The 27,350-nt window shown below is 46.2% G+C and overlaps 2 protein-coding genes across 8 annotated transcripts in view; one reads left to right on the plus strand and one right to left on the minus strand.

Annotated features, from left to right (window-relative positions):
* Ago2 (argonaute RISC catalytic component 2) overlaps positions 1-11,654 on the plus strand; it is a 94,344-nt gene extending 82,690 nt beyond the window's left edge. For both annotated transcript variants that reach the window (XM_026403026.2, XM_026403025.2), the window contains exon 19: positions 185-11,654. In XM_026403026.2, coding sequence (XP_026258811.1) covers positions 185-293 — 109 coding nt within the window. In that variant the 3' untranslated portion in view covers positions 294-11,654. The remainder of the gene's footprint in view (positions 1-184) is intronic.
* Positions 8,629-19,649, minus strand: Chrac1 (chromatin accessibility complex subunit 1). Of its 6 annotated transcripts, XM_026403028.2 has the most exons (5): positions 18,439-19,642; positions 16,430-16,556; positions 12,001-12,082; positions 10,966-11,089; positions 8,629-10,201 (listed from the first exon to the last, which is right to left on the minus strand). In XM_026403028.2, the coding sequence occupies exons 1-4, from the start codon at positions 18,841-18,843 to the stop codon at positions 10,996-10,998; spliced, it is 708 nt and encodes a 235-aa protein (XP_026258813.1). In that variant the 5' UTR covers positions 18,844-19,642; the 3' UTR covers positions 8,629-10,201; positions 10,966-10,995. The 6 variants fall into 6 exon arrangements, with proteins under 6 accessions (XP_026258813.1, XP_026258812.1, XP_026258816.1 ...); XM_026403027.2 differs by having other exon boundaries at positions 8,629-11,089; positions 18,439-19,640; XM_026403031.2 differs by lacking the exon at positions 10,966-11,089 and having other exon boundaries at positions 18,439-19,638.
* Between the last annotated feature and the right edge of the window lie 7,701 nt (positions 19,650-27,350).

Here is a 27,350-nt window from a genome sequence, read left to right on the forward strand (position 1 = left end):
GTTGGGGCAGGGACTGCCTCTGATAGACAGGTATCCTAGCAGCCACCTAGGCCCATTGAACACACAGGTCCCTCAACATGGCAGCCTTGCAGCCACTCATCAGCTGTGTGCCCGCGCACACTGCTCCCCTCCCCAGGTGTCTGTCCAGTAAAGGCTGTTCTCTCTCCCTCCTGTTTCCCTGCAGTGCTGAGGGGAGCCATACCTCGGGGCAAAGCAACGGGCGAGACCACCAGGCCCTGGCCAAGGCGGTCCAGGTCCATCAGGACACGCTGCGCACCATGTACTTTGCTTGACGTGTCTAGTGTCCAGCGATTGTGCACCAAGTTGGATTCACACGAGACCAGCCTCACTCAGACCAACAGATGCCCAGCCCTCCGTGACAGCCAGCATCCAACATGAGACGTCATTGATTTTATCAGATCTCCATTTTCCAGAATGCCTTCCGTCCCAGATTTCAAACTTGGATTTTGAACTGCAGACCTGTATGAGACCCCACTGTCGTAGGAAATATGGTTTGCCAAAATCTATGAGCTGCTTATTAAAATAGAATCCCGTGTTTCCTAAAAATCCTAAAACCAGTCTATGAACTCAGGGCTTTAAAACATTTTTTAATTTATTTGGTCATTCAATTTACTTGTTTTTAACACATAATTCTCTATGAAATTGATGGGCTCAAACTAGCTGTGAATGTTCTGAGAGTGAAAGCAACACAAAACATTGTGGTTTTAAAGCCTTGAACATTCTGATGTTGTCACTGAAGTTGATTTCCAAGAGGCGTGGTGTGCTTGTGGCCTGGCTGCACAAGCTCAGCCCCAAGGGCAGGTGGCCGTGCGCGGCATCCACAGGTGTGTCTTGCTCTGCCATTGCCTACCTCCCATAGCGTGAGCCGAGGTACAGTGGCAGAAGGAGGGCCACGTGTGTTTACAGCAGTGACATGTCCAGAGAGATTGGCAGATAAGTGCCATTTTAATAACAATTTATTTAAAAAGAGAAGAAAGACAATATACCGACAGTCTAATCATAAGATTTGTCCTATAGGACTGTGACGTTTATTTTCCAAAGTTTCTAAAGAATACGGGTCTGTGGTGAGAAATACAGTACAATCCTTTTTCACTGTTATGTCTTTAATGTAAGAGAAGAATATATATATCTGGTTTGCAGTATTAATGTGATAGGTAGATGCTGTTTTCCTTTTGTTGACTACGGGGTGCTTCTTGTGACCTGTTTTGCATATCAGGAGGTTGGAGCCTGGAGACAGGCCACCTCTTGTGGCTCTTAGTGCTTAAGTACAGGAATATGCAACTGACTTTGTGTGACAGCCATCTGCCCCCAATGTGGACTGTGTGGCCTGTACCTCCGGGAGGGACGGCGTGTCCACCAGTCACTCTCCACCCTCCCTCTGCCTCCTCCCCATGTGTTGCTCAGCCGATGAAGCACAAATGGAGTTTATTTATTCTTCCATCGCTGGGAAACAAGTTCATGTATCAGAGTGCACTTCTCCCTGCGTGCAGTCTTGTTAGGCGAGTTTCATAGGATCTATGCACTGAGACAGACGGAAAGCTGCTGCCGGTAGCTCTCTCCTGGCTGCAGTCAGGGCAGTGGAACCTGCCCTGGGAGGATCGCCCATGGAGATGCCAGCAGAGGACACAGAACGCTCTGTGGGGATTTGCATCCAGGGCCCCAGACGTGGGTTTGCCAATCTAGAAACCATTGCACTAAGAGTGACGCCACAGACAGCTTAAAGGTAACAGCAGATGTGGCTATTTGTGCTGAATGGGCCTGTTGTCCTCGTGTGCAATCTGAGAATCATGCCCATGCTCCATGTAGACCTTAAGGAAGGGGACAAGCCTCCCCTGTGCTGCTTTGTGCTCTGCAGGTTTCCCCTCTCCCTGCCGATGTCCCTTCCCCATCCCTATGTGACGTTACCTCTGGCACTGCGGTGGAGTGAGGGTCCCAAAGGTGGTGCCTCATGCTGAGGTAGGCACCCACCTGTTCCTGTCCTTCACTCCAGAGGTGGTAGGAGTGTTGGTGAGCCCCTGGCAGAGCATCCTGACCCTGGGCCTGGGCTGGCGGCAGTGACAGGTGGCTATGGTCGGTGAAGATGAGTACTCAGTGGGGGGGGTGTCTATGTGTGCATGTGGGTCTCTTGCTAATGACATTAGTCTTTTCTTGCTGTATCTTTTTTTTAATCTTTTTAAGTGACAGCAGCCTCCGCTCTAAGAAGCACTACAGCTGCCTGTTGTCTTATTGGCAAGTGGCACTTTTTCCTGCTTCCAGAAGGACACAGATACACTGAGCTGAGCTCACCAGGCATACTGAAGCTGAAGAGGGAATGTTTTGGCTAGTAAATTTTTAGAATCTGAAATTTAGTTTCAGCCATTCTTAGAGCTATTTGGAACCTTGTTTCCCAAAGGTGTTTCTCTACCCTCTGCAACAGGATCTGGGTGTCAGAGAAGGGCAGGTCTGGTTCAAATGCAGATTCTGAGCTGTCTACAAACAAACAACCTGAGTCAGGTTCTGGGGAGTGGCTGGGCATCTGCATTTTTGAAGGTATCACCTGCCAGCTCTGGAATAGCTGGGGAGGGGGAGGCCTTCTGAGGACGTCCTCCCAGGGCACCTGCAGGGAGGGCCTGCTCAGCAAAGCCAGGAGGTGTGAGCAAGTACAGGCTGGCAGGAAATCAGACCTGGTTTTGTTTTGTTGTATTTTAGTTTAGTCTTGTTTTGATCACTTTGAAGGATGAGTTTTCTTTGAAGAAGCATACTTTTTTTATAACCCTCTGCTTGTTTTGTAAAACTTTTAAAACTAAAAGCATTAACAGACCAAATGTCCCCATTTGTCAGCTGCATATCTTGTACGTGTCAGATGATTCAGAATTTAAATGGCTGTAGTCACAGTTTCTCAGGTAAATAATTGTTTAATAACCCCATTATCGGCATAAGTTTTGAGGCAGCGCAGTAAGTAGCGTGAGTCCAACCCCGTTCACGTGGAAGCCAGGAGCGGTGCCCCTCCACCTCTGCCCACACTCGTGCCCAAGGAAGCTGGCTCCCAGGTGGCTCCTTGCCCCTGGGGCTCCTATGCTTATGTTCAAATTTGAGGGCTGACCGCTCAGTCGCTGGCTTTGTCCCCACCCCACTGTTAAGTAAGGTGTGCCTTGCTTTAAGCAAACTGAATGTGAAGATGACAGTGTAGAAATCTGGATTCATCTAAAAGGAAAACTGGGATTTATCTCTTTAGAAGAGGCCTGCCAATTAACAATGATTCTTCCTGGGACTCTTCCTAGTATACTTTAAAACACTCACTTTTTAAAAACCATTAGTGAACTCCCGTTTACCACTCTCTCTCATGCTCAGCAGCTCCTCCCTGTGATAGTAAGTGATGCAAGGCCCAGGAGACCATTTAAAGGAGAGCCCCCTGTGACATTAGCAAAGATACCATCCTGTCACTTGGTGGTTGTGAGCTCAGATTCCTTGCTCAGAAAAACTTTGTATGACTGGGTGGGTGTGTCTGTGCTTTTAGAAAGGGGTCGCTTGCTCTCGGCCTGGGTTTCCTACGGAGAAGTCTGTGTACACACTTTCTGGCATCCATTCTAGGGTCTGCTTGGTCTTCTCCATATCACCAGGTGGCCCTGGCCGGAGGGTCCAAGCCTCCTGCTGCCTGCCCCCACCCCCTTCCCCAGGGCAGGCGTGGCTGCTCGCAGCGAGCAAGCTGGTGCTCTGGGCCCTGCTTGCCCCATTGCTGAGTGCTCTTTAGAAAAAACATTTAGGTTCAGTTCCTGCAGCGGGATTCGGGATTGGGGGAGTTTTATTGTTGTATGTTGTTTTTATTGTTGTTAAATGCAAATATTGCTATTTATTTTTTATTTTTTTCCTTTCTGCTCTGGTTTGATTTGGCTGATGTGGGTATTCCAGTGCATGGTACCTGATATGGTAGAAATGATTTTCCCCAACTTTTATAAATGACCTAATGTTTACCTTCAAGGTTGCTGGATGATTTTATTTTTGAAAGCCACAAATGTAGTTTTTCTGGATGAATTGTTTTTTTAATATACGCAGCAGTGTGCTTTCACATTGATCTGCCGGGTGGTTTAAATTTTATTTTTACAAGGCAGTTTTTCAGTCAAATTATATATTTGATACAATATGTCAAGGGCACACCAGCCATGTGCCATGCAGTGGGACACCAGAGGGTCAGGGGCCTCTGGGGGTTGGTGGCCGCTCCTGGCTGCCCAGGGTCGTGGTAGCACTCAGCTTGTTGCAGGGGCCCCGGGAAGTGGGTGGGCCTTTCAGTGCGGCTCTGGTCTGGCAGGCAGGTCCAAGGGACTTCACGGGCATTCTCCTGCACCTATGGCAGCTCCATTAGGAGGTGCTTTAGACGCTGACCTAATTAGACAGTGGACAATCCCAGTGGCCCCAACAAGCCATAAGAAGCTCCCCTGTGACCTCTCTTTGACTCATCTCTGTGCTCATGAGAAAAGGAATGTATAATAAGTAGAAACAGATCCTCGTCAGTGTTCACAGGCCTCCCCTGCAGAATGCACATGTTTTATTTATACTTCAAGCCCTCCCTTCTCCAGCTGCCATGCCAGCAGTCTCTTTGCTGTGACGTGTTTCCATGTGGACACAGTGCACATGTGACTCTGTCACGGGGGGTGTCCCTGTTACATGCATGTTGACGCTTTTGTAAGGAAAATTTTTCAGCTCAAGTAATTGCACTGATTTTTTGACAACTTCTTTTTATTGTGTCCAACTTTGCATCTGCTGTACTTGTTTGAAATGATTGTAAATAGACTCGTAGTAGCAGAAATGATGTGAAGACAGGATGGACGCTGCTTGGCTTCACGTCTCAGTGTGGTGTGTTAGGGTGGTGCAGACTGGCCTCTGCCCTGCTTCCTGCTCGTTAGCCTCGTGTCTTGACCATTCATGAAGGACAGACAAGCCTCCTTTTCTCGTGTCTCTGACAGGAAGTTTCCGTCTGCTTTCCTGATGGCTGCAGAGTCAAACTCAAGAGGACTGACTGTAAACCTTTGGGACACTTCTTGGTCTGTTCAGTTTTTTGTTGTTTGTCATGGCTCCCCAAAGTACTTCCTTGTTGTTCCATCCAGCCTTTGACAGTTTGGGCAGAAGCATCTGCATGGCCCGTATTAGCAGACCACGGGGGCCTCTCTTGCATCTCTTTGGCCAGCTGTCTGTTTAAAGCCACAAGGGTACTGTCATGTCAGACTGTCATTTGTGGCTGTATCCATTAATGCCAGAGAGACCCGAAGCCCAGTCAGTGCTTGCTCATACATTGTGTTCTGCTGGATGCAAGGGACATGTTCCAGCCGCCATGTATAACTGTGTCTGTGGTCAGGCTTCCCAGTATCAGATACAGAAAGGAGCTTTCAAACCCAAACAGGTCGTGCGTGCGTGCGTGCGTGCGTGTGTGTGTGTGTGTGTGTGTGTGTGTGTCATCAGTGCCATCATGTTGCCCCCACTTTGCTTCTGTGGATGTGTCCTGCCATTTTATTGTCTCAAGTGAATGTATTGGCTTAGCCAAGTCACTAACAGAAGGTGGTTTCTAAATACCTTTTAGTTAAAACAGATACAGATAAAAAGCTACCTCTGAAATCTCAGTAGATTCTTATTTGCTCTTAAGTGTAGCTATCCACACTGAAAATAGCCAAAATGTTGCCTGAGTAAACTGAATTTGGAACATCTCTCTGTTCAGTTCTGGCTTGAAAATGTGTGTGCCATACTGTGACCAGGGCAGCAGCCCCCCATCCTCTGCTGTGGCAGTGGACCAGGGACTTCTCGGCGCTGTCCAGCTGCGAGGGTCTAGTGCTCTGGGAGGCCAGGTGTAAAGGGAATGAAGGGCTTCCCTGCGCAGTTGGAGTGCCTTCTGCCAGGCCGTGAGGAGCACCCTGCAGGGCACGCGCGATGGAGCCCGGGGTGCTCTGTCCTGCCTCCTGTGCTTTCCTGTTGAAGGGAAGCAGCCCTTGTTTTTTCTGCTTGCTTATAAATGGGTAAACAATGGCTTCCCCCGCCTGCTCTCCTCTCCAGTCTCACTCTCTAAAGTCACCAAGGTGCTTTAACACCGGCTCTCTTTTTTAAGAGATACTTTTGAGATAGTTGCAGAGTTTCAAAAGAGGGCGGGATCCTGAATTTCTGTCACTCCCCATTTATAAAGGAACTAAGGGTTAAGAGTAAAATGATCTCTTCCAACCCAGGGTCCTTTGAGAAGACCATAGCTCGAGTGGAAGGTCCTGCCACCCACCCTGGGGATGATAACATGCTGTCTTGCAGGAAGTCTGGCCCCAGAGCGCCAGTTCCTCTGAGTAGCCCTCAGTGAGGACCCACTCTGCTCTCAGCAGTGTCGTCCCCACGCCCTGCACTGTGGGTCTGTCTCGTCCCTGGCCTGCCTCGCTTCTTTCTATAGGTTCCTCATGGTCTCTGGTCTTGGAGCTTTGCAGTCACTCCAAAGCCCCTCCTCCATTGGTTGGATTTGGAATTCTTGAGGGACAGGTGACAGGTTCACCACTGTGTGTGTCTGGTGTGGAGATGGCTCTGTGCTTCCTGTGGCTTTGGCCCTGAGTGGCCTGATACATCATTCCCTGGAGAAGCTGCCTGTAACACTGTGGTTGGGGTGGGATGGGGTTCGGGCCATCTGGGGTGCTTCGATTCTGAAAGAGCTAAGTGTCCTTCACAGTCTAAGAATGTTTGGATCCTGCCCTCACACTGTTCTCTACCCCAGGAAGCATGGGTGTTTAGGTTGGGTGCCAGTGACGTCCCTGACTGGCCTCCTTGGCTGCTTGACTCCTCTGTGTTGGCCTTGGGTTTTTAGCCAGAGTCCAGTGCAGGGCATTTGAGAGAAATGCACAGCCCCAGCCCCCGCTGCACTTGGATCTGTCTGCCTGCCTCTGCACGTGACTCCAGGAGACAGAGGTGGCTTCTCCCACTCCAGGTGTGGGGGAAAGCTTATTCTGAAGGAAGGCACTGAGGACCACTGGTGCTTTTGCTGACACTTTTCTTATTGGTTACGGTGAGAAATTCAGATATGTTAGGTCTCTAGAGCCCTTGGTGGTGTGACTGGGGGGTTAAATCCTCACATTGTCCCTCTCCCTTTTATTGGGGGCAGTGAAAGGAAGCTGGATTATCTCCCATTTAAAACCTCCTTGGATTTAGATAGTTCTGAGTTAAAGCTGAAACACCAAATATTAACTCTTCTCATTCTTTCTGTAATTTCAAGGTCCTTAAAACCAGTGAGTTGATCACAACAACACCTGCGCCACCCATTGGCAGCGGGCAGGGTGTGATGCAGGCTGCCCGGCAGAGCCAGCTGTGTGCACAGGACCAAGGCTCCTTGGTACCCGGGAGATTGTGAGAACAGTCTGAAGGGCGGAGTGGGGCAGGCCCCCACCCAAGAGGCAGGTGGCCCCAGGTCTTCCTCCGGTCTCTACCCGGGTCTGGAAACTCAGTCCCAGACTCTGTGCCTTTGAAGTCTGGTTCTCAGTGTCCTTTTGGAGTGGTGTTGGGGCTGTGTTTGTAGTGGGAGCAAGCCTGAGCCATCTGACAAGTCAGCTACTGCGCTGCCACCCTCAGCCCCAGGCTACAACCTGATGTGGGCTGGCTACCACTGCAGGTGGCCCACGGGTGCTGCTGGTGCCATCCCATCCCCAGCGTCTCCTACGCCCTGAGGAGCACACTTCTGCTGCGGTTTTAGGAGACTGGTGTGACCACCTCTTAGTCAGGCCTTGACCGTGACCATCAGCAAAGCCTGATGGTTTTGTTCCCTTAGTGACTCAGCAAGAATGTCTGTTGTAATGGAAGTAGATTGTTGAAACAGGAGTTGGAATCATGTGTTTGTGAATGTGTGTGACGTCCTCAGACGTAAGGTGCTCTTAAGTCCTTCTGTTCTTGTTGTTGCTGTTTTGTGACTTTCGGGGACGCCATTTACTTGGGCCTGGTGTCACCTGAGCTGTGCACAGAGGGCTCCGCTTCCAGGAGCAGTTTCATCTCTAGCTTTTCCAAGCCAGGTATTGAGCAGCTTCTTGGTCAGTGGTCTAATTGAAAACCACCCGTCCCTGTCAAGGGATGACCTTGTGGGTTTTGGTTGGAGACAGAATCCATCGTGTTTATTTTTTAAATATATGGAAAAGGCCTTTCCCTTGGCAGAGTCACTGGCTGCAGAGAGGGTGATTCATTAACAATTCTGGTTCCTCTTCAAAGCCAAATAGACCCATGTGACTAAGATTCTAAAGTATGTAGTTTAGCATTCAACTGAAATTCAAGTCCTGAGTTTGATAGTGGATTTTAATAGTTGTTAAAGGTATGAATTCATGTTTTATAACTGTAGAGGCAAGTGAGTTTTTTATTTTTAAAAAAGTTTTAAGAGAATAATTGTAAGTTTCTGTGCAGCAAAGTGGCTAAGAGCTCATTAAATATAAGCAGAGAATGTAGTATCTAAATCCAGATTTTCCTTACCTCCGGTACACTTCAAGATCACTTGCCTAATATGTATTGAGGGGCTTTAGCCCTTAGTTTTATCAATTTTTCTAGTTTTATTTTATTTTTATAAAATAATTGAAAAAGAACCAAAAATGAATTCAAAAGTCCCATAATGGATCTTGCCCCTTCTTAATTTTACCCAATAGTAACACATTATAGAAGACATTTTGAATCAAAATGTATTATGACCATTTGAAGTTTACTGTTTTCTAAGAAGTCGAGCAGCTAAAGGGCCTCACTTCAGGTAGTACTCCATGTATTGTCCTGGACTCGGTCGTCCCTGCACGGTGGATCTGCGTGAACATGTCTTGTGCTTGCAATATGGAAACCATGCAGTGCTGTTTTGTAAATTGACAGTTCCTGTATAAACACCATTATTTATATACGTCGGCCTCTCTGTATAATTTTTCATTTGCTACATGGATTGTATAATTAATTATAAAATTATAGTACCTGCTAAATCCAGTCTGAGGCTTCATGTCATTATCTTTGGTTTGATACCATTCTGTGTGTCATGAGGGTGTCCAGTGTTTGCGTGATGCTAGGCGGTAATGCCACTTTAAATTAAGCCTTAATTAGATACTAAATTTGTGAGATTCAGAGTATGCAAAAATGATAGGCAGAGTGAGTTTAAACTGTTCCAATCAATACACTATATCATAAATAAACAAATGTTTTTCTCTGAAGTTAAAAAGGGAAGCATCTAGTAATTACCACCCTCCCCACCCCACCCTACCCTAACCCATCCCTGCATTCTCTCTGGTCTGGCTTAGCTATTGCCCTTGTTTGATGAAAATGGACCGTTGTTCATTTCTGTGGCAGTCAGTCCAAAAGACCTGTTCTGAAAGTCTAGAGACTTTTTCAGGGTTGTTTTTTAAATGTTTGATTTTTCCCCTCCAGTCTGAGATTTATTTATACTACTGGAGAGTACGATTTGGGTGTAGGTCTTACTTGCAAACCTGCTCATGTTCTATAAGCTTTCTTCAGGTAGTGCCACCTGTCATTGCTTCTGCATATGATTGAAACGGATTTATGTTTTGTAAAAGCATCTTCAGTTTAGAGATAAAATAGAGGGGACCCAGCTTTCTTTACAATGTGGATCTACCTCAGTTAAACAGTTGGGTGCTATTACTAAGTCTGTCAAATTAAATTGGAAAAAGTAACCAAACAGTGAGATGTTGACTCCACATGAAACTTGAAATCACAGTTTCCGTTTTTTTAATAATATTTTTATTTATTTTGTGCCTTTTATGTTGAACCCTAATGCATTTGAAAAATCAGTATAGAATTACATTGCAGATGGGGAGAAGAGCCCAATTGGCCATGGAATTTGATAGATTCCCAGCCAACTGCTGCAGTACATCAGAATCCCAACTACCCTCTTGTGGAAGGGGAAAAAATTATGTCTAAAAGCAAATTTACCGTTTAAAAAATTCCAAATTCTTCTATGCATATATTTAAAGCTATCACTTCATTTTCTGTGCCAATGAAGGGGCGGCCAAAAAAAAAAAAAATCATAAGTACTTTCTTCATCGCTGTGTAGCCATTCATGCCCCTCTTCCTCTGGCGAATTCTCTAAGAGCTTCTTCATGAGCAGCAGATGGACTGCTGCTGGTCCATCTCCTGGCCCACCCAGTGCAGGTGCTGACGACCAGGAGCAGAGGAAGGGTGGGCTCACAGCTGTCTGGAGGCAGGTTTCCAAAGTTAAGAAGGCTTCCTGATGAGTAAGAAAATCAGATAGGAGATCGATGACTTTCCACTTTTATATTTGGCAGTTTACAATTCTAGACTTTTCCTACTGTGGCAATCTTTTTTAATTCTTTGGAGGTAACACAATATTTTGGAATCTTAAGAATTTGATTTTATAACAATAAGAAATAAAAGTTAGGGATCTTTCCTGTAGTATATAGTTTTACTATTTTAAGGAGATCTCTGAATTTTACAAGAGAACCAACATTCCTTAGTGGCAAAACTTTGAAAGTTGATTTGGGAGGCTTTTTGCTGTAGGACCTCAAAAAAAAAAAAAGATAATAATTCTAGTTTAAATGTTTTTTAATTTTTTAACTTCCATCAGGTTGATACATAAGCTATATTTTATAAAGAGTAAATCATCCTTTAGTATGCTGCATATAAAGATCAGAGTTGTTGCACTTTCTCGGTAATAATAAATGCCCTACAATTGGCTCGCCAGGAAGCATTTTGTTTTCCCCTAACAAGAGTACTTGGGGGCGGGGGTGGGGGGTGATTAAAATCTATATAGGTACCTCAAGAAAAAGAACCTGCATATGCTGCATTTTTGTTTCTTTAGCTTTTACATGTAGCATTTTGTCTTGCTTTGGTTATTTTGTTTAGATATATGCTTTTTGGACCCCAATAGACTGTTGAAAGAAAATTCAAAGTTTCTCTTGTCGAGGTATAGTATCCTTTTTTAACGTACTGCAATGTCTGATTCAGAGGTTGCCCTGCATTAGAGTACCGTACCCAGACACTCCTGAGGAAAGGGTGCGACGTTCATGGCAGACAGCAATGTGGCGGATCCTTTCTGTTCATGCTGCTCTCGATTCCCTTCTCCATGTCATCAGAGGCTGGAGACCTTATTTCTAAGCTCAAAGTTGAAAACCATGGCATTTTAGTTTTTCAACACAGACCTCATAGAGTCATTGCCATTGGGCAAGTGCGTGACCCTACAGTGCTGCTGGTGGCAGCAGCTGGTCGGCCTGGCCTCTGAGGAGCCAGCCTGCGCCTTTCTTCATTCCCCTGCACTCACCCCAGGCTGAACTGGTGGGGGTGGTCTGGATGGACAAGACAAACTGGTGAAGAAAGCTAAATGCTGAGACACTGAGCACCTGTTGTGTTTAAGCTTAGCTGGGTCCTTTCAAGTTTGTTTTTACAGCTTACTAGGTTAAGTAGTTTGCACTATTTTTGCAATAAATTCATGGAAAAACCTAACAGTTACTTGTTTTGTTTCTTACTGTGTGTATATAAACTAATATTAAAAGTTTGGCATAGTGTTTTTTCACCTCCTTACATAACCCCTAACATGCACAGAATGCTGTAAATCTGATAAAATATGATGTGAATGATATTTTATAAAGTTATTTTGTATGGTGTCGATTTTGTTTTGCCTCATAGTATGTCAGCAAAAATTAAAATAAAATTCCTCGTATTTACAGCTGCCTCTTCCAACAATCTCCAGTTATTCACGAAGTCTGTCTGTGGGCGCTGCCTTGCGCACAGGTGCTGAGTCCGATTTCAAGGTCATTGCAGGCCTTGAGGGAGGAAGTCCAGAGCCCTCTTACACAGTTTGTGGGGGCTCTTCCTTGATAAATGGACTTGGCAGAGCCAAGCATTACCTGAGGACCTGAGCGGGACAGGACTGAGGGTGAACGCAGCATGCAGGAAACCTACGTGGTCCCACACCAGCAGCCAGGGAGGAAGGACAAAGTGAAGGGGCCCAAACTGTCCTTGTTTCTTGCTGGTAAGTCCCTTTACCCCTCACCCTGGCTGTTCACACACCTCCATGCTGCTCTGAAATTCCTGGTGGTCTCATTCTGGGCTGTTTTTGACTTCTTCTGTCTATACTGAAGAATAGGTGGTGCTAGGAGAACAGGAAAAGAGGGTTGGATTAAGAAAGCCAACAGCTGAAAATCCCTAGGATATATGCTTTGCTAAAGCAGGCCACTGAGTTTTTTGTTTGTTTTTTTTTTTTTTTTTAATATTTTTAGTTGTGGGTAGACTTTATTTTAGACCTTTATTTAATTTTATGTCGTGCTGAGGATCAAATCCAGGGCTTTACATGTACCAGACAAGTGCTCCACCTCTGAACCCAGGCCCCAGCCCACAAGCCATATCTTGTCATTTAAGTTACCATAATCCATTATTGAATTAATTATTACTTTTGACATTCTGGTCTCCTTTTTCTTATTTATTTACTTATTTTAACAAAGTCAAGATGTAGTGATTTCTTAACGTATCTAGAACCCTGTACTACTACTACTTAAATGTAAAAAAAAAAAACTACATCTGGGCATGGTGGTATACACCTGTAACCCCAGCAACTTGGGAGATTGTGGCAGGAGGATCACAAGTTCAAGTCTAGCATGGACAACTTAGTCAGATCCTGTCTCAAAATGGCCTGGCGGCATAGCCCAGTAGTAGAACACCCTTGGTTCAATCCTAGTACCACCCAAAAGAAGAAAGCCACAAAATACCTTTGTGCCCACCAGCCCTGGAACATGTTAGTCAAAATCCAAAGAATACTCAAACTGACAAGAGATCTATGCGGCCCCGACCTGCACAGGCAGCTGAACTTGAGAGAGTTTGCAGGGACACCAAATAAAACAAACACAAATTACCTTTACACAAGCTTCAGGCCAGCATCTCTACTCTCAGCCTCAAGCTCCCCAAAAGGGAGAGCAAGAGAAAGAGGCTGGCGAGAGCGAGCACGTTTGGAATTGGGCTTTTATTGGGGGGACTCTTATTATTTAGAAAGTTCTATCCAAAAAAGGACAGACGGGGCAGGGTTACAAGGGACAGGTGAGTAAAACTCAATCTCAGGGTGACACACCTGAAGACCCATCTTGCTATCATCTGAGCTGTAAGAAATGTAGTGATCGGTCAGAGCCTTATGCTTCAGGACTGGAAGGTGTGGGGCATTCCGGGTGGCGCCCCACAATCTACAATATACTTACTATGGCCTGACCTATTAAAATCTCTTGTTCACTGTCATTTATTGAATGGCTAGAGGCAGTCACAATCTGATTGGAGCGACCTAAATGTAAAAGCAGTGCATGATGGTTAATGTTAAATGAATTTGGAAAGGATTCCAAAGAACTCCTTGCATGTGGACATTTTTGCTCTATTTGGATAAGCAGCCTGTATCGGCAGGAAATGAAAGTCAATGGAGAAAAGTTCTACAATAGAGTGAGATCAGTCTCATGGGCCTTGAATGTTAAACTGAGAACCTTCCCGATTGTGGAAACGCTACTTCTTAAGCTGCATGGTTCAATGAAAAGTCTAGTCTGGAATTTCAATTCCATTTCCACTAATGACAAAAAAGGTGTTAATCTTCATGAAATTACTTTGATAGGAGGAAGGAGGCTGTAGAGATGAGGATGAAACCTTTTATATAGTATGTAATTATTTACTTTTTGGTACCGGGGAATGAATCCAGGGGTGTTTAACCACTGAGCCACATCTCCTGCCTGTTTTTGTGTTTTATTTAGACACAGGGTCTCACCGAGTTACTGAGGGCCTCACTAAGTTGCTGAGGCTGGCTTTGAACTCACAATCCTCCTGCCTCAGCTTCTGGAGCTATGGAGATTATAGGCATGTGCCACCACACCCAGCCTACATTTTTAAATGGTTAAAGAAAATCCAAATAGTTCATGACACGTGAAAATTATAGAAAATTCATATTTCAGGGTCCAGAAATAGTCATTAATTATTTTCCATTTAACATATTATCTCTGGCTGCTTTCGTACTATAATAACAGAGCTGAGCAGTGGCTATCGGCCTTTTCCAGAAGTTTTCAACTGGAAACAGCTCAGAGGCTGCAAGGGTAAAGTGGTGGATTGACCAGGAGGGCATTGTCCAGAGGGTGACAGAAGTGTTGTGTCTTAACTCTGATGGTTACTCGACAGAAGTGGATTTCTAAATACTTAAAACATGAGGAGCCGGGTGTGGGGGCACATGCCTGTAATCCCAGTGGCTCAGGAGGCTGAGGTAGAAGGATTGCAAGTTCAAAGCCTGCCTCAACAACTAGGTGCAGAGCAACTCAGTGAGACCTGTCTCTAAATAAAATATAAAAACAGGGCTGGGGATGTGGCTCAGCAGTTGAGTGCCCTTGGTACCAAAAAAGGGGGTGGGCACAGAAATGTCAGTTGTTGCCAGAGGGTACAGAGAGTAGGGGATAGACCAACTATAGGCAGCACAGGGTAAGCCTTTGGGTGATGGAACTATCCTGTGTATTGACTGGCTACAAATCTGCATTTGTGGCTGGTACAGTGGTAGGTGCCCACAGTTCCAGCTGCTAGTTCAAGGCCAGCCTGGCCAACATGAGACCCTGTCTTAAATAATATCCCCCAAATCATACATTTGTCAAAATTAATACACTTGAAACCAAAAAGGGCGATTTTACTGGATGTAGGTTATAAGGACAGTATACCAAGGCAGAGGCAGTGTTTCTGCATTTCATTTGATAATCTGGGAGTTTACCTTTGGGAATAAAAGTGGGATTTTGTTTTTTGGTTCTGAGCCACAGCCCCATAAAGAAATGCCTGCTTTTAAATTTTACAAAACTTTCAGGTAGTAAGCAAAGGATTAGAACAAATGAGTCCTAAAACTAGTTCCACAAAGCACATTACTGTAAAAATATGTACAGAGCTTAATAGAAAAGAAAAAGTATATTTCTTTACAATAAAAAAATAAAATTTGAACAAATAGTCAAATTTTATAAAAATACATAACTGAAAGGAAGCTTATGACTATAAACTACATATTTAGCTGAAACTAAATCCAGTTCTTATAAGAATTTCAGAATATAAATCATAAGTCCACAGCTTATCCAGAAGCTTGTCAGAATCTGTCTGCAAGTTCAAAGGAAAGGACAGTGGTTTCAGCTGCAGGGTGGCCTGTCAGACCGCAGTTGCATTATTTTCCCTTCAGCTCTTCATGGTGTAGATGCAGGAGATGCTCAGTTTTAGTCATGAAGGAATATGCTATACTGGAAATTTCTGGAAAGGGAGACCAAAGCCACATGGTGATTTGATTGCTTCAGATCAAGAGGGTCACCAAGGAGGGTCCTGGCCAGGTGATTTCTAGAAGCCTTCTTCCTTGGTCTAGGACTCCGCTTCATCATCGTCACTTCCTTCATCGTCCTCATCCTCCTCCTTCTTCTCTTTAAGCATTTTCAGGTACTTACTAGCTAAAATCTTCTTTGGTAATATATCTTAAAAACATAAAGCTGACATCAGCAACTGGTTATGATAAACTATGAATAGAACAGTACAAACTGAAATCAAAGAAACTGGTTCCTATTTTGACCTCTAGAACAGGTTCCAAAACAAGATGAAATAAATCATCAGGGAAACTAGCAATGCTACAGACCTGTTCCCACTCCTCCAGCAGCAAACCATACTGTTTTTCTTTTGGTAGGGGGGAGCAGTAACTGGGGATTGGATCAGGACACTCAACCCCTGAGCCACATCCCCAACCCTATTTTGTATACTTAGAGACAGGGTCTCACTGAGTTCCTTAGTGCCTGGCTTTTGCTGAGAGGCTGGCTTTGAACTCACGATCCTACTGTCTCAGCCTCTGGAGCCTCTGGAATTACAGGTGTGTGCCACCGTGCCCAGGTAAACCATGCTGTTTCTATGTGCTGGTTTTGTGAGCAACCCTGCCCAACCTACCGTAGATGGGCAAAGCTAGACCAAGGGCAGACTCAAGCTTTTTTTTTTAGCTAGGGCCTCTTCCATAGAAGCAAGCATTAGTTTCTGTTTTTGAGTTTCCTTTCAGTGGCAGGGGTTGAGGGTCTACCCAGCAAACCATCTTCCCCATTTATTGACTTCATTACTGTTCTAGGTGGACAAACAAATTTCGCAACAAAAATGTGTAGTCTTTAGGGGGCTGGGGTTGTGGCTCAGTGGCAGAATGCTTGCCTCACACATGTGAGGCACTGGGTTCGATCCTCAACATCACATAAAAATGAATAAACAAAATAAAGATATTGTGTCCATGTATAACTAAAAAATGTTTTTTAAAAATGTGTAGTCTTCAAACATAAAGGACTAGAAATATCTCCCTGTGCCAGATCATGATAAACTGTGGCTCGTGAAGAAAGCAGCAAAGGATCTAATCTAATTCACTGCAAGCAGAACCAGGGTTAAAACAACAAAAGATTAATGATTAGGGATCCTTTAACCAGATGTTTCAGAGATTAAGTACCTGCAAGAAACTGAAAAGTGTCCGATTCCTCTGCAGTATTCGCTAAGTCATTGTAAGTCAGTGCTTTCTTTTCTTTTCCACTGCCATGTCTGTAGGAATAGGTGGCTAGGTACTGAACAAAGAGCTCCTAAAATAAAATGAAACAAAGTGTGCTTTTAAAATCATAGGACTTTCTTTATTCTGGTGGGGGGTGGGGTGTACTGGGGATTGAACTCAGGGACATTAGACCACTGAGCCACATCCCAGCCCTATTTCGTATTTTATTTAGAGACAGGGTCTTACTGCGTTGCTTAGCGCCTTGTCATTGTTGAGGCTGGCTTTGAACACGCAACCCTCCTGCCTCAATCTCTTCAGTAAAAATAGGTAGCAACAGACTACTCAAAAACTCTATATAGGGGGCTGGGGATGTGGCTCAAGCGGTAGCGCTCGCCTGGCATGCGTGCGGCCCGGGTTCGATCCTCGGCACCACATACCAACAAAGATGTTGTGTCCGCCGAGAACTAAAAAATAAATATTAAAAATTCTCTCTCCTCTCTCACTCTCTCTTAAAAAAAAAAAACTCTATATAGGGTGGAGTGCTTGTCTAGCATGCAGGTGGCTCTGGGTTCAATTCCCAAAACAGCCAAAAAAACACTAATACAACTTAGGAATGCCTGGGCCTTGCACAAGCAAAGGTCTACACCGACACTCCTAATCCTTTTTGAGAAAGGGTCTGAATGAACTGCCCAGGCTGGTCTTGAACTTGCCATTCTCCTGCTTCAGCTTTGGGAGTACCTGAGATTATAGGTGAGTGCCACCATGTCCATCTATAATCACGGTTTTGTTGTACTTTTTAGATATACATGAGAGCATAGTGTATTTTGACATACATACATGTAGCATGACGTTCTAGTTAGGATTCCATTCTTACAGTTGTGCATTAGGAACACATTTTTATCTTCCTATTTGAATCCCTTGTGCAAAGATAGAATCAAGCACTCGGAGCTAAAAATGGACATATCCTGTGTTGCCCAAACACGTCTTTTATGTTGGGAACTAACCCACAATCCTCAAGCCACCTTAAATCAACAACCTGAGACTTTTTTCCTCAAAGGTCACACTTTAATCCATCAGTCCAGTTAGTAATAAATTACAGAGGTGACTGCATAACTAAGTTCCTTATTACTAACCATGAAACTGAACCGGAAGACATGAAAGTCCCAAGATCTCACGGGAACATGCAATCGCAGTTGCCCTGTGGTTTACAGGTTTCAAAGTATACAGAAGGAGGTGATGGTTTTTATGTGAGTACCACACCGTTTCCTACCTGGGGCCGAGCACCCAGGCCTCTGGTGTCTGGAGATCTTGAGAGCCACCTCACAAGAACACCCAGCGATGTCTATTTTGTTGGGCTCTAAAAACGCACAGCTCTGGCACGACGGGGAAAACCCCGACCTCCGCTTCCTCGCCCCCAGCCCACCTTCACCGCCAAACACCACGCACCGAGTTAGTGGGGCTGGAAGCCGCCTAAGACAGTTGAAGCAATTAGCCGTGAGACTTAAACGCGGCCCAGCCTGGGAACGGGAAGGCTGTGGTCCGCGCTCGTCGCTCAGGGCCCCGGAGGGGCGGGGGGGCCGCACGCGTCGCCGACCCGACCCTCTCGCCTAGGCGTGGACAAGGAGAGCCTTGGGGGCCGGGCAAGGGGTGGTAGACACCCGCGACGGTCCGCACGTTCAACTCTAGGCACGCAGGGACCGGGAAACCGTGGAGGGCGCGGGAACGCAGGGCGCGGCGGGGGCGGGACGGCAGGAGCGCAGGGCACGACGGGAGCGGAAGGGGGTGCGGCGAGCAGGAGGGCCGGGGGCGTGGTGAGGGCACGCAGGGGATGGCGGGACAGCTCGGGCGCTAGAGCGCGCGCTGGCGAGGGCAGGAAGCGGGGCGCGAGAGACCGAGGCCGCAGGAGACCCGGAAGTGCCGCGGGGCCCAGCGGGGCGGACGGTTAAGGGCGCCCGCCCCTCACTCCGCCTCACCGTGGCTTTGGCCGTGAGCACCAGTGCTTCCTGGTTGATGCTGGACACCTCGGGGGAGCTCTTCATGATGACCCGGATGCGGGACAGGGGCAGCGACACGAGCCGCTGCTCCCCGCACTTGTCCTTGCCCACGGCCACGTCCGCCATCTTTCCGCTGCCGCCCAACACGGCGGCCTGCGCGAGCCAGCGCCCCGCTGCCCGCTGGGAATTGTAGTCTCTGGGAGTTGTAGTCGGAGCGGGCGGCTCGTGGTGCGCCGCGCCTGCGCAGAGCCAGCGCGCCGACCTGAACGCCGGCCTGGGGTGCGGCGGGAGGCGACACCTCTCGGCCACGTGGTCGAGTGACGACGGCGCATGTGCACGTGTGCTCGCTTGTGGTAGGCAGCACCTGAAGGAAGACGAAGGCATGTATGGGTGAGCCAGCGAGCACTAGGGTGACAGGAAAGAGAAACGCTTTCCCAGGAAACAGGTGCAGAGGCCCTGAGGCCCGCCGGGACTTGCCGCCCAGGGAGGCCTAGGGAGCCCACAGTGGGGAGCCGCAGCCGCGCCGGGTGCACTGTGTTTAGGAACAGCGGGTCGCCGAGGAAGAAGAATCGGTGGGCCGAGTCTTAGGTTTTGAAAAGATCCCTTTGGCTACTGGTTGTGAACGGGCGGGAGCGTAAGGGTGGAAACGGAGACACCAGGTCCTCCCAGGCAAGCGCTGGGAGGCCAGCTCCCTGCGGCCCACCCAGCCGGACGGAAGGGCAGGGCGCGCTGACCCCACGGACTTGTGCTGGGGAGGTCCTTGGAAGAGCCTGGTGGAGGGGTCCTGGGTAGTGGTAGGAATTGAGGTCCGATTGGAACAACAGCCAGGAGCACTTGCTGATGTGAGGTGGAATGGGTGAAAGAAAGATGGGTTCCTTACTCTGCCGGGAGCCGTGAGCCGAGCAAATTTGGCAGTGGTTTGGTGTGGAGCATGTGTAGTTTTGTTACCGCTGTTGACCGGTGACGAGTCCTTGCTCCCTGATGTTGAAGAATAACACCAAAGAAGCACGCCGAGGCAAGGCCAGAGTAGAGATTAGAAATTTATTAAAGGACAGAAGAAAAGACTTCTCCCGGAGGAAGAAGGGGACCCAGAAGGTGGAATCCGTGGAAGTGCAGTTGTCTCCCCTTTTTATAGTTCTTTCAGTGATGGAATGTAGGTTGGAAGGCCCGAGGGCTGGGACACAGGTGGGCCAAAGAAGTAATCTGGGCATTTCCGAGTCAAGTTTGCTGTTCATTAACATTTCTTTGGGATGGGCTATCTCCAAATCTGTTGGGGGCTGTATCCTGGGCTTCATTAACACTTCTTTGGGATGGGCTGTCTTCAAATCTGTTGGGGGCTGTTCATTAACATTTCTTCCAGGTGGACTTTGGCCTAGGGCCTTTTCGGAACTTTATTAACATTCCATGAGTTGTCCTGTTTTCCCTGAGTCATTCCCAGCATGGCCTCCATTTTAGATTTCACTCGATATTAGACCCGATTTACCTAACTACACTGACTACCTAACTTTAAATCTGGCTTCAGTTTTAGTGCCTTGTTTACCATCGTGATCTCCAGTCCTGGCCTAGATAAGGGAGCACACAATACAGTTGTCCCTCAGTATCTGCAGGGGATTGGTTCCAGGACACACACACACCCGCATTCTCTGTAGAAGCTGGAGTCCCTCATCCTCCCTCGCACAGTATTTTAAGTCGTCTCCAGAGTACTTAAAATGCCAATAAAAAGTACATGCTCTGCAAGTGCTTGTTATGCTGTCTTGTTTGGGGAAAAAGACAGAAAAGTCTTTTTGTTTATTTTTCTGAATGTTTTCTGTCCAAGTGAAGCCAGATTTAAAGTTAGGTAGTCAGTGTAGTTAGGTAAATCGGGTCTAATATCGAGTGAAATCTAAAATGGAGGCCATGCTGGGAATGACTCAGGGAAAACAGGACAACTCATGCAGTGTTAATAAAGTTCCGAAAAGGCCCTAGGCCAAAGTCCACCTGGAAGAAATGTTAATGAACATCCCCCAACAGATTCTCGAAGACAGCCCATCCCAAAGAAATGTTAATGAAGCCCAGGATACAGCCCCCAACAGATTTGGAGATAGCTCATCCCAAAGAAGTGCTAATGAACAGCAAACTTGACTCGGAAATGACCAGATTACTTCTTTGTCCCAAACCCTTCCCACCTACATTACATCACCAAACCTATAAAAAGGGGAACACATTGCCCGCTAACTGGATTCCACCTTTTGGGTCCCCTTCTTCCTCTGGGAGAAGTCTTTTCTTCTGTCCTTTAATAAATTTCTAATTTCTACTCTGACCTTGCCTCGGCGTGCTTCTTTGGTGTTATTCTTCAACATCGGGGAGCAAGAACTCGTCACCGGTCAACAGCGGTAACACAAGTTTGGGTGAAGCAATGGATGTGGGATCCATGGATACTGAGGGATGACTACATGTCGGCCAACACTAGGCAAAAGGATACAGCCCACGAGTAAGATGGCCAGAGTCCCTGCTCTCGTGGCTCTTACTTTCTGTTCCGAGGCACATTTAAAAGTAAAAGCATGGGCTGGGGTTGTAATGCAGTGGGAGAACATTTGCCCAGCACTGGGTTCGATTCTTAGCAAGGCATATGAATGCATAAAATAAAGGTCCATTGATGATTAAAATATGTCTTTAAAAAAAAAAGAAAAGTTGGGCTGGGGTTGTGGCTCAGCGGTAGAGCTCTCACCTAGCACGTGCATGGAAGGCCTGGGTTCGATCCTCAGCACCACATACAAAAAAAGATGTTGTGTCTGCCGAAAACTATAAATATTAAGAATTCTCTCTCTCTCTCTCTCTCTAAAAAAAAAAAATATACATTTAAATATGGAAGGTCCTCATTAAAAAAATAAACAAAAATAAAAGATATTGTGTACAACTAAAAATATTTTTTAAAAAAAGTAAAAACATCTCCAGTGGTGAGTGCTATGAGGAAAACAAAACTGAGGGTGGCTTTTCTGAAAAGTGGTATTTGTGCTCAGATCTGGTGCAAAAAGCTGGCACATGATGAGTTTTCTGAACAAGATAGCCTGAAGGATACCCCAGGAGGAACATGCCTTGGCAATTTAAGGAACAAGCCAGTGTTAAGGGAGCTCAGTAAGGAAGGAAGCATGGGAGATGTGAGCAGGGCAGGTGGGGTCAGCTCAGGCAGCTAGGTAAGGAGTTTGGCTTTCATTCTGAGACCAGTGGAAACCATTAAGAGGTGTGAAGAAAGGGATCAGATCCATTTTAGGAGCCTAAGTGACAATGGCTAAATGACACCCCAAGCAGAACCAACCTTCTGGGTTTGCAGGGGGTAGAAGGTGCTGCTTCTATCTCAGGGTTCAGGTCTTGAACAGAGCGCTTTCTTTCCAGGGAAGCCCTTGACCTTCACAAAAGTCAGAGAACTGCTCAACAGCAAACCACATACAGTAAGACTCTTACTTCACACAAGAAACAAGCACTCATGTTGGCGTATTTTTAAGTTTCTGAATGTGGTGTTTTTTGGCTGGTTATTTTTTGAATAAATAAATGGCTTGTCTTTCTCAAGTGTGTTTGACAGTAGAGTTGGTTAAGATGAGGAAAGAAAACAGTAGGAAGGTTTTCTGGAGACAAGATATCCATAAGAATTCAAGTAGAGGGATGAGAAGTTCTGATTTGGAAGTGACAAATGATATTTGCAAGCATTAATCATTTGGAAAGCAGCTAGAAGAGCAAAGAAGGAAATATTCGGAAAATACTGGAAAAGTGGGGACCAGCCCATTATTTAAAAGAAAGAAGTCGGGGCTGGGGTTGTGGCTCAGTAATAGAGCACTTGCCTATCACGACATGCAAGGTGCTAGGTTGGATCCTCAGCACCACATAAAAATAAATAAGATAAAGGTATTGTGTCTGTCTACAACTAAAATTCATGTGTGTGTGTGTGTGTGTGTGTTTTCTGCTAGCTCCTGTCTGCACCTCCCAGAGAGGTGTATGGTGGTTCTCTGATGCCTCTGCAGCATCTCATCAGTGCTAGACGGCACCCGATGACACTCTGGGGGACACATTGAGAATCCCCTGCCTGCTGGCTTCCATTAAGTTCTGCCAAGGGGCCATATTGGGGATGGAGGAGGAAGCATTGTTTATCTGCTGGTGAGGACACTGGCACAGGTGCTGACTATAGGCGGGTAACAGTGAGTGCCACCAGATTGGGTAGGGCTTGAGCTATGCAGGCTACAAGGTTCCAGGCAAGGGGCAGTACCCACTTCTGACCTCCAGGTAGCATCTTCTCCCTTGGGTGCCCAACACCTTCCTCTCCTTCCTACAGCCTCTCCAGCGTTTCCAGCATCCTTGGAAACATTTCTTGGCTTTAGATCCCTGTTTGAAATACATGGAGAAGTGTCTGCATGTTGCGATGTGCAAAAGTCTCATGCGACTTATGCAGTCCAGGGGGAGAAATAAAGAATGTCCATGCCTTCTGCCCTTTTCAATGCTTTAGTCACTCAAATCACTCAATACAATTTCACTCTATAGTTTCTTAATCAAGAAAACAACAATCCTTAATGCTAGGCACTACAATAAACATAATCAATTCACAGCAAATAATTCTAGATTAATTAATTCTAAGCACTGCAAACACAATCATGACAGGCTAATGACAAACATTCTCTCTGAATGCTAGAGTGTCAGATCAAAAGTCTCCAGCCTTTGTCTTGAAGTCCAGCAGATGTGCACACTCAAGACTGCGGTGATCAGGTCTGGAACCAAGGTAGGCTTTTCCTGGGGTGGAGCTGATGGCTGGCTGAGTTCTCCTGGGGTGGAGCTGATGGCTGGCTAAGGAGACCATGTCCTAGGGAGAAGTTGCGACTCACCAGGGTCAAGATGTGGCTGTAGAGTTTGAGAGCGATGAGAACTACACAGAGATTCAGGCAAATGAGAAGAATAGGGATGTCAGTCCAAGTCCTCACCAGGCTCTCAGGCTTGTGTGCATCAGTGTCAGCAGGCTGAATGTCTGTTCACTTACTCTATTATTTATACTAAGTTTGAGGACTCTGACCCCCATTTCAATCCTTATCAGCTACCACCGGGTCTCTCAGTGACATCTTTACCCTGGGGTTAAAACATCTGGTCTGGTGGTCCCCACCCTGATCTTTTCGCCTTTCCCTCTTATCCGAGAGGACAGTCTGCCAAGGGCTTCAGTCTGAGTTTATCAGGATGGAGGGTAGTGACTTGTTTGTGTCTGAGGGCCTTACTGGAGGGCTCCCTAGGTGTGCCTGGTGAGACTGCAGGTTTCAAAATGGAATATTTAAAGTTGCTTAGGCTTCAGGCCTCAGGCCATCCTCATACTGCCTTTCTGGCTGAGTGCTGAATATGTGCACTTGATTCCTGGAGTGAGCCTAAAAGCTTGTATGTATATGTGTGCACACACAACACACACATGCAGAGGAAGCTGGAGTTGGTCTCACTACAGAGTGCCCTGGCAAACAGCTATTTCAATGATTGCCAGTCATTGTATGGTATGTCTGTTGAAGGCAGGACCAAGACTGTGGCCATCACAGTGGGAGTGGTGAGCACAGATTTGTGGAATGGGCCAGCTTCTGATTGTAATAGATTTCAGGAAGTCAAAACTCAGGTTTTAAAATGTCAGATCAAACTCAGTCAGAAAACCAGTTTCCCTGATAACCCAAAGAGATTCTCTTATTCTGAGCAGATAGGGCTACTTGTCAGACTGGCCTGCCCAGTACATAATTAGCAGAAATTCAATTTGGAACTACAGTTTTGAGTGAAGTCAGGCTACTGACTTGGAAGAATAGGGTCCTGAGCATGGGACTAGGGAGTGTTGGAAGGAAGCCTGAGAACCTTTAACCCCAGTCCCTCTAAGCTGCTTTGTCCTGAGATATGGCTGATAGCCTCCCGCCATCTGAGGCAAGAGCCTTTCCTTACAGAAGGTCCTCTCACTAACTTCCCTGGAGTCCACCTGGCTAGGGCATGCTGTCTCTTCAAGGTGACCCCCTCCCAGCTCCTGTCATTGTGTCACACCTCAGTGTGCCTCTGGGAGACACCTGCAAAAGTTGTTGTGGAGATAGTTCACTCACTGAAAGAACTGTAGGATATTAATCCTTGGTTACCAGACGGAACCTGGGGGGTGTATGGGAAGTGGGTTCAAATGGAGTTGGTCTGGAGCATAATACTGGATCAAGCCAAATCTGTTAAGATAGCAGACTTACCTAAGGTTCTAGATTTGGTAGTAGCTCTAGCAGATAGAGATCGTGCAGTTTGCCCAGCAAATGTGGAGAGAGATCTGGACTTGAGTGTCCTTCACTGGTGGCTTTCTTTGACTTTTGGAGACGGTGTAGACCACATTTGAGCATTCTGCTCTTACCTGTTTACCAGATGGCCCCAGGTCCTGTGGTGTTCAGGGTGGCTGTGCATGTCCCAATTTGAGAGTCACAGCATATACTCCAGAGTCTGGAGCAAAGATTTGGCCTCTTCTGCAAAGAACTATGCTCCATTTGATCAACAACTTCAGCAAACATGTGAGCTGGCTTCTTGAGATCAAAGGATATCTGATGCCTACTGAGAGGACTGTGAATGAGGTTTAAGGTGGGGTGTTTAGGCAATAACTAATTACTTGCTAAAGTTGCCAGTATTTAAAATTTCAGAGATTTCACTTTTAAATCCAAATTGAAGTATGGGAAAGGAAGGGAGTAGCATCTGCTCCCCAGCATTGTTGAGGCGCTCCTGTGAGCTCTTGCCCGTTTAAAGCCCCAGACCCAGACTTAAGCTTCCTTCTTCTCCAAGGAATGACTGCTGAAATTGGAATGCATGGGATGGACTGAGGAAGGAAGAGTCCAGAGCTGATGCCTCACCTTCCGGTGCAGTGCATGGCTGCAAGTGCTTCATAAACACTCAATACTAACAGTGATGATTTAGTTCAAAGAATATGATTATATAAATTGTGAAAATAAAATGATGCCAGGCTATCATTAGAGATAATGGCCTAAATACAGGGATAATGAGGGTAAGAAGAGCCCTCTGTCATGATGGCTGCCACAGGCAGGCACTTGAGTGCCACTGCAGATCTTCATGTTTGCTGGGGGCACCTGGCAGCTGGGAACAAGGCAGGCAGCAGCAGTGTGGGTACAGCAGAGAGGTCAGTGGGAGCCAGTCTCCACAGAACCTTAGGGACCAGGATGGCAGAGCGGAATGGCAACAGGAGAGCAGCAAGTGCTGACAGGATTCCTAACATTTTTTATTTATTGTGTCCAGATGCAGAGGCTCACATCCTCTGACCCCAACTACTAGGTTAAGGCAGGAGGACCACAAGTCGAGACCAGCCTGGGCAGTATAGCAAGATCCTGTCTTAGTGGTAGGGTGCTTGTCTTGCATGCATGAGACCCTGAGTTTGATCCCCCCCCCAAAAAATGTGGTAAATTATATAGAACATAAAATTCATCATTTTAACTATTTTTGAATGTTGGGTTGGGGTGATACCAGGAATGGAACCCTTGGCCTTGAGCTTGCTGGACAAGTGCTCTGCCTCTGAGATGTGACCCCCCCCCCATTTTAATTATTTTTAATATTTATTTTTTAGTTGCAGTTGGACCCAATACCTTTATTTTATTTATTTATTCTTATGTGGTGCTGAGGATCAAACCCAGGGCCTCACAAGTGCTAGGCGAGCGCTGTACCCATTTTAACTTTTCAGAGACACTAAGTTCAGACCGTCGTCCAACATTGCCACCATGTATCTCCTCCCTAGTCCCTGGTGCCACACCTCTACTTCCTGTCCCTGTGAATTCCACAACTCTTGGCACCTGGTGATAGTTGGGCCATGTGGAGTTTGTCCTGTGCTGGCCTTCTTTTGCTTAGCGTGTGTCCTCGGGGTCTTGTACTGCAGCAGTCAGAATCTCCTTCTGTTATAGGCATGTGCCATGTCCTGCTTGTCCATTTTCCCATCAGTGACCACTTGGGTTGCTTCCACCCTTAGGCTACTGTGCACAGTACTGCTGTGAACATAGAAATACAAATATCTATTAAACCACCTGTTTTAAACCCATTGGGTCTCTATCCAGATGTGGAATTGCTGGATCAGATGCAATTCTAACTGTAATGTTTCTTTTCTGTAGTGGGCATTGAGTCCAGAGCCCTGCATGTGGTAGGCAAACGCTCTGCCACTGAGCTACACCCCAGCCCTAGTGTTGCTTTTATGAGGGGCTGCCATACTGCTTTCCACAATGGCTGTACCATCTAACTTTCTTACCCACAACCTAAGGGCTCCAGTTTCTCCACATCCTTTCCAGAACTCTGTTCTCTGATAGTAGCCATCCTAATGGGCCTGAGGTGGTATCTCATTGTAGTTTTGATTTCATTCCCCTATGATTAGTGATGTTGAGCATCTTTTCATGTGCTTCAAGGCCATGTGTATGTCTTTGGAGAAATGTGTATTCTAGTCCTTTGTCCATTTTCAGATTGGAGGTTGATGGTTTTGTTATTAAGTTAGTATTTCTCTATGGTTTGCAGATATTCTCTCCCATTCTGTGGGTTGCCGTCTTACTTTGTTCATAACGTCTTTAGTGTTCAAGTTTTAAAATATCTTCATCAAATCAGGCTGTCTGGTTTTCCTTTGCCTGTGCCTTTGATGTCATATCCAAGAAACATTTCTGATGATGGTGCTGTGAAGCATCTGCCCTACATCTTTTTAAGTCTTTTTTTTAATATTCTTTTTTAGTTGTCAATGGACCTTTTTTTTCTTTTTTAATGCAGTGTTGAGGGTCAAACCCAATGCCTCACACATGCTAGTCAAGTGTTCTACCACACTGAGCCATAGCCCCAGTCCTGCCCTGTGTTTTCTTCCAAGAGTTTTTTAAAGTGTTAGGACTCACAGTTAGTTCTTCCATCCATTTTGAGTTAAT

The sequence above is a fragment of the Urocitellus parryii genome, chromosome 7 (assembly GCF_045843805.1).
Source record: "Urocitellus parryii isolate mUroPar1 chromosome 7, mUroPar1.hap1, whole genome shotgun sequence".
NCBI lineage: Eukaryota > Metazoa > Chordata > Mammalia > Rodentia > Sciuridae > Urocitellus > Urocitellus parryii.

What these genes read in the sequence shown, in the direction of transcription:
- Chrac1 (XM_026403028.2), bottom strand. Translation starts at nt 18,843, where the DNA reads ATGCCTTCGTCTTCCTTCAGGTGCTGCCTACCACAAGCGAGCACACGT. An exon ending in TGCTCACGGCCAAAGCCACG is followed by an intron (nt 16,557 to 18,438) that starts GTGAGGCGGAGT and finishes ATTTTATTTTAG; the next exon opens with GAGCTCTTTGTTCAGTACCT. An exon ending in CACTTTTCAGTTTCTTGCAG is followed by an intron (nt 12,083 to 16,429) that starts GTACTTAATCTC and finishes CTGTTCTCCTAG; the next exon opens with CACCACCTATTCTTCAGTAT.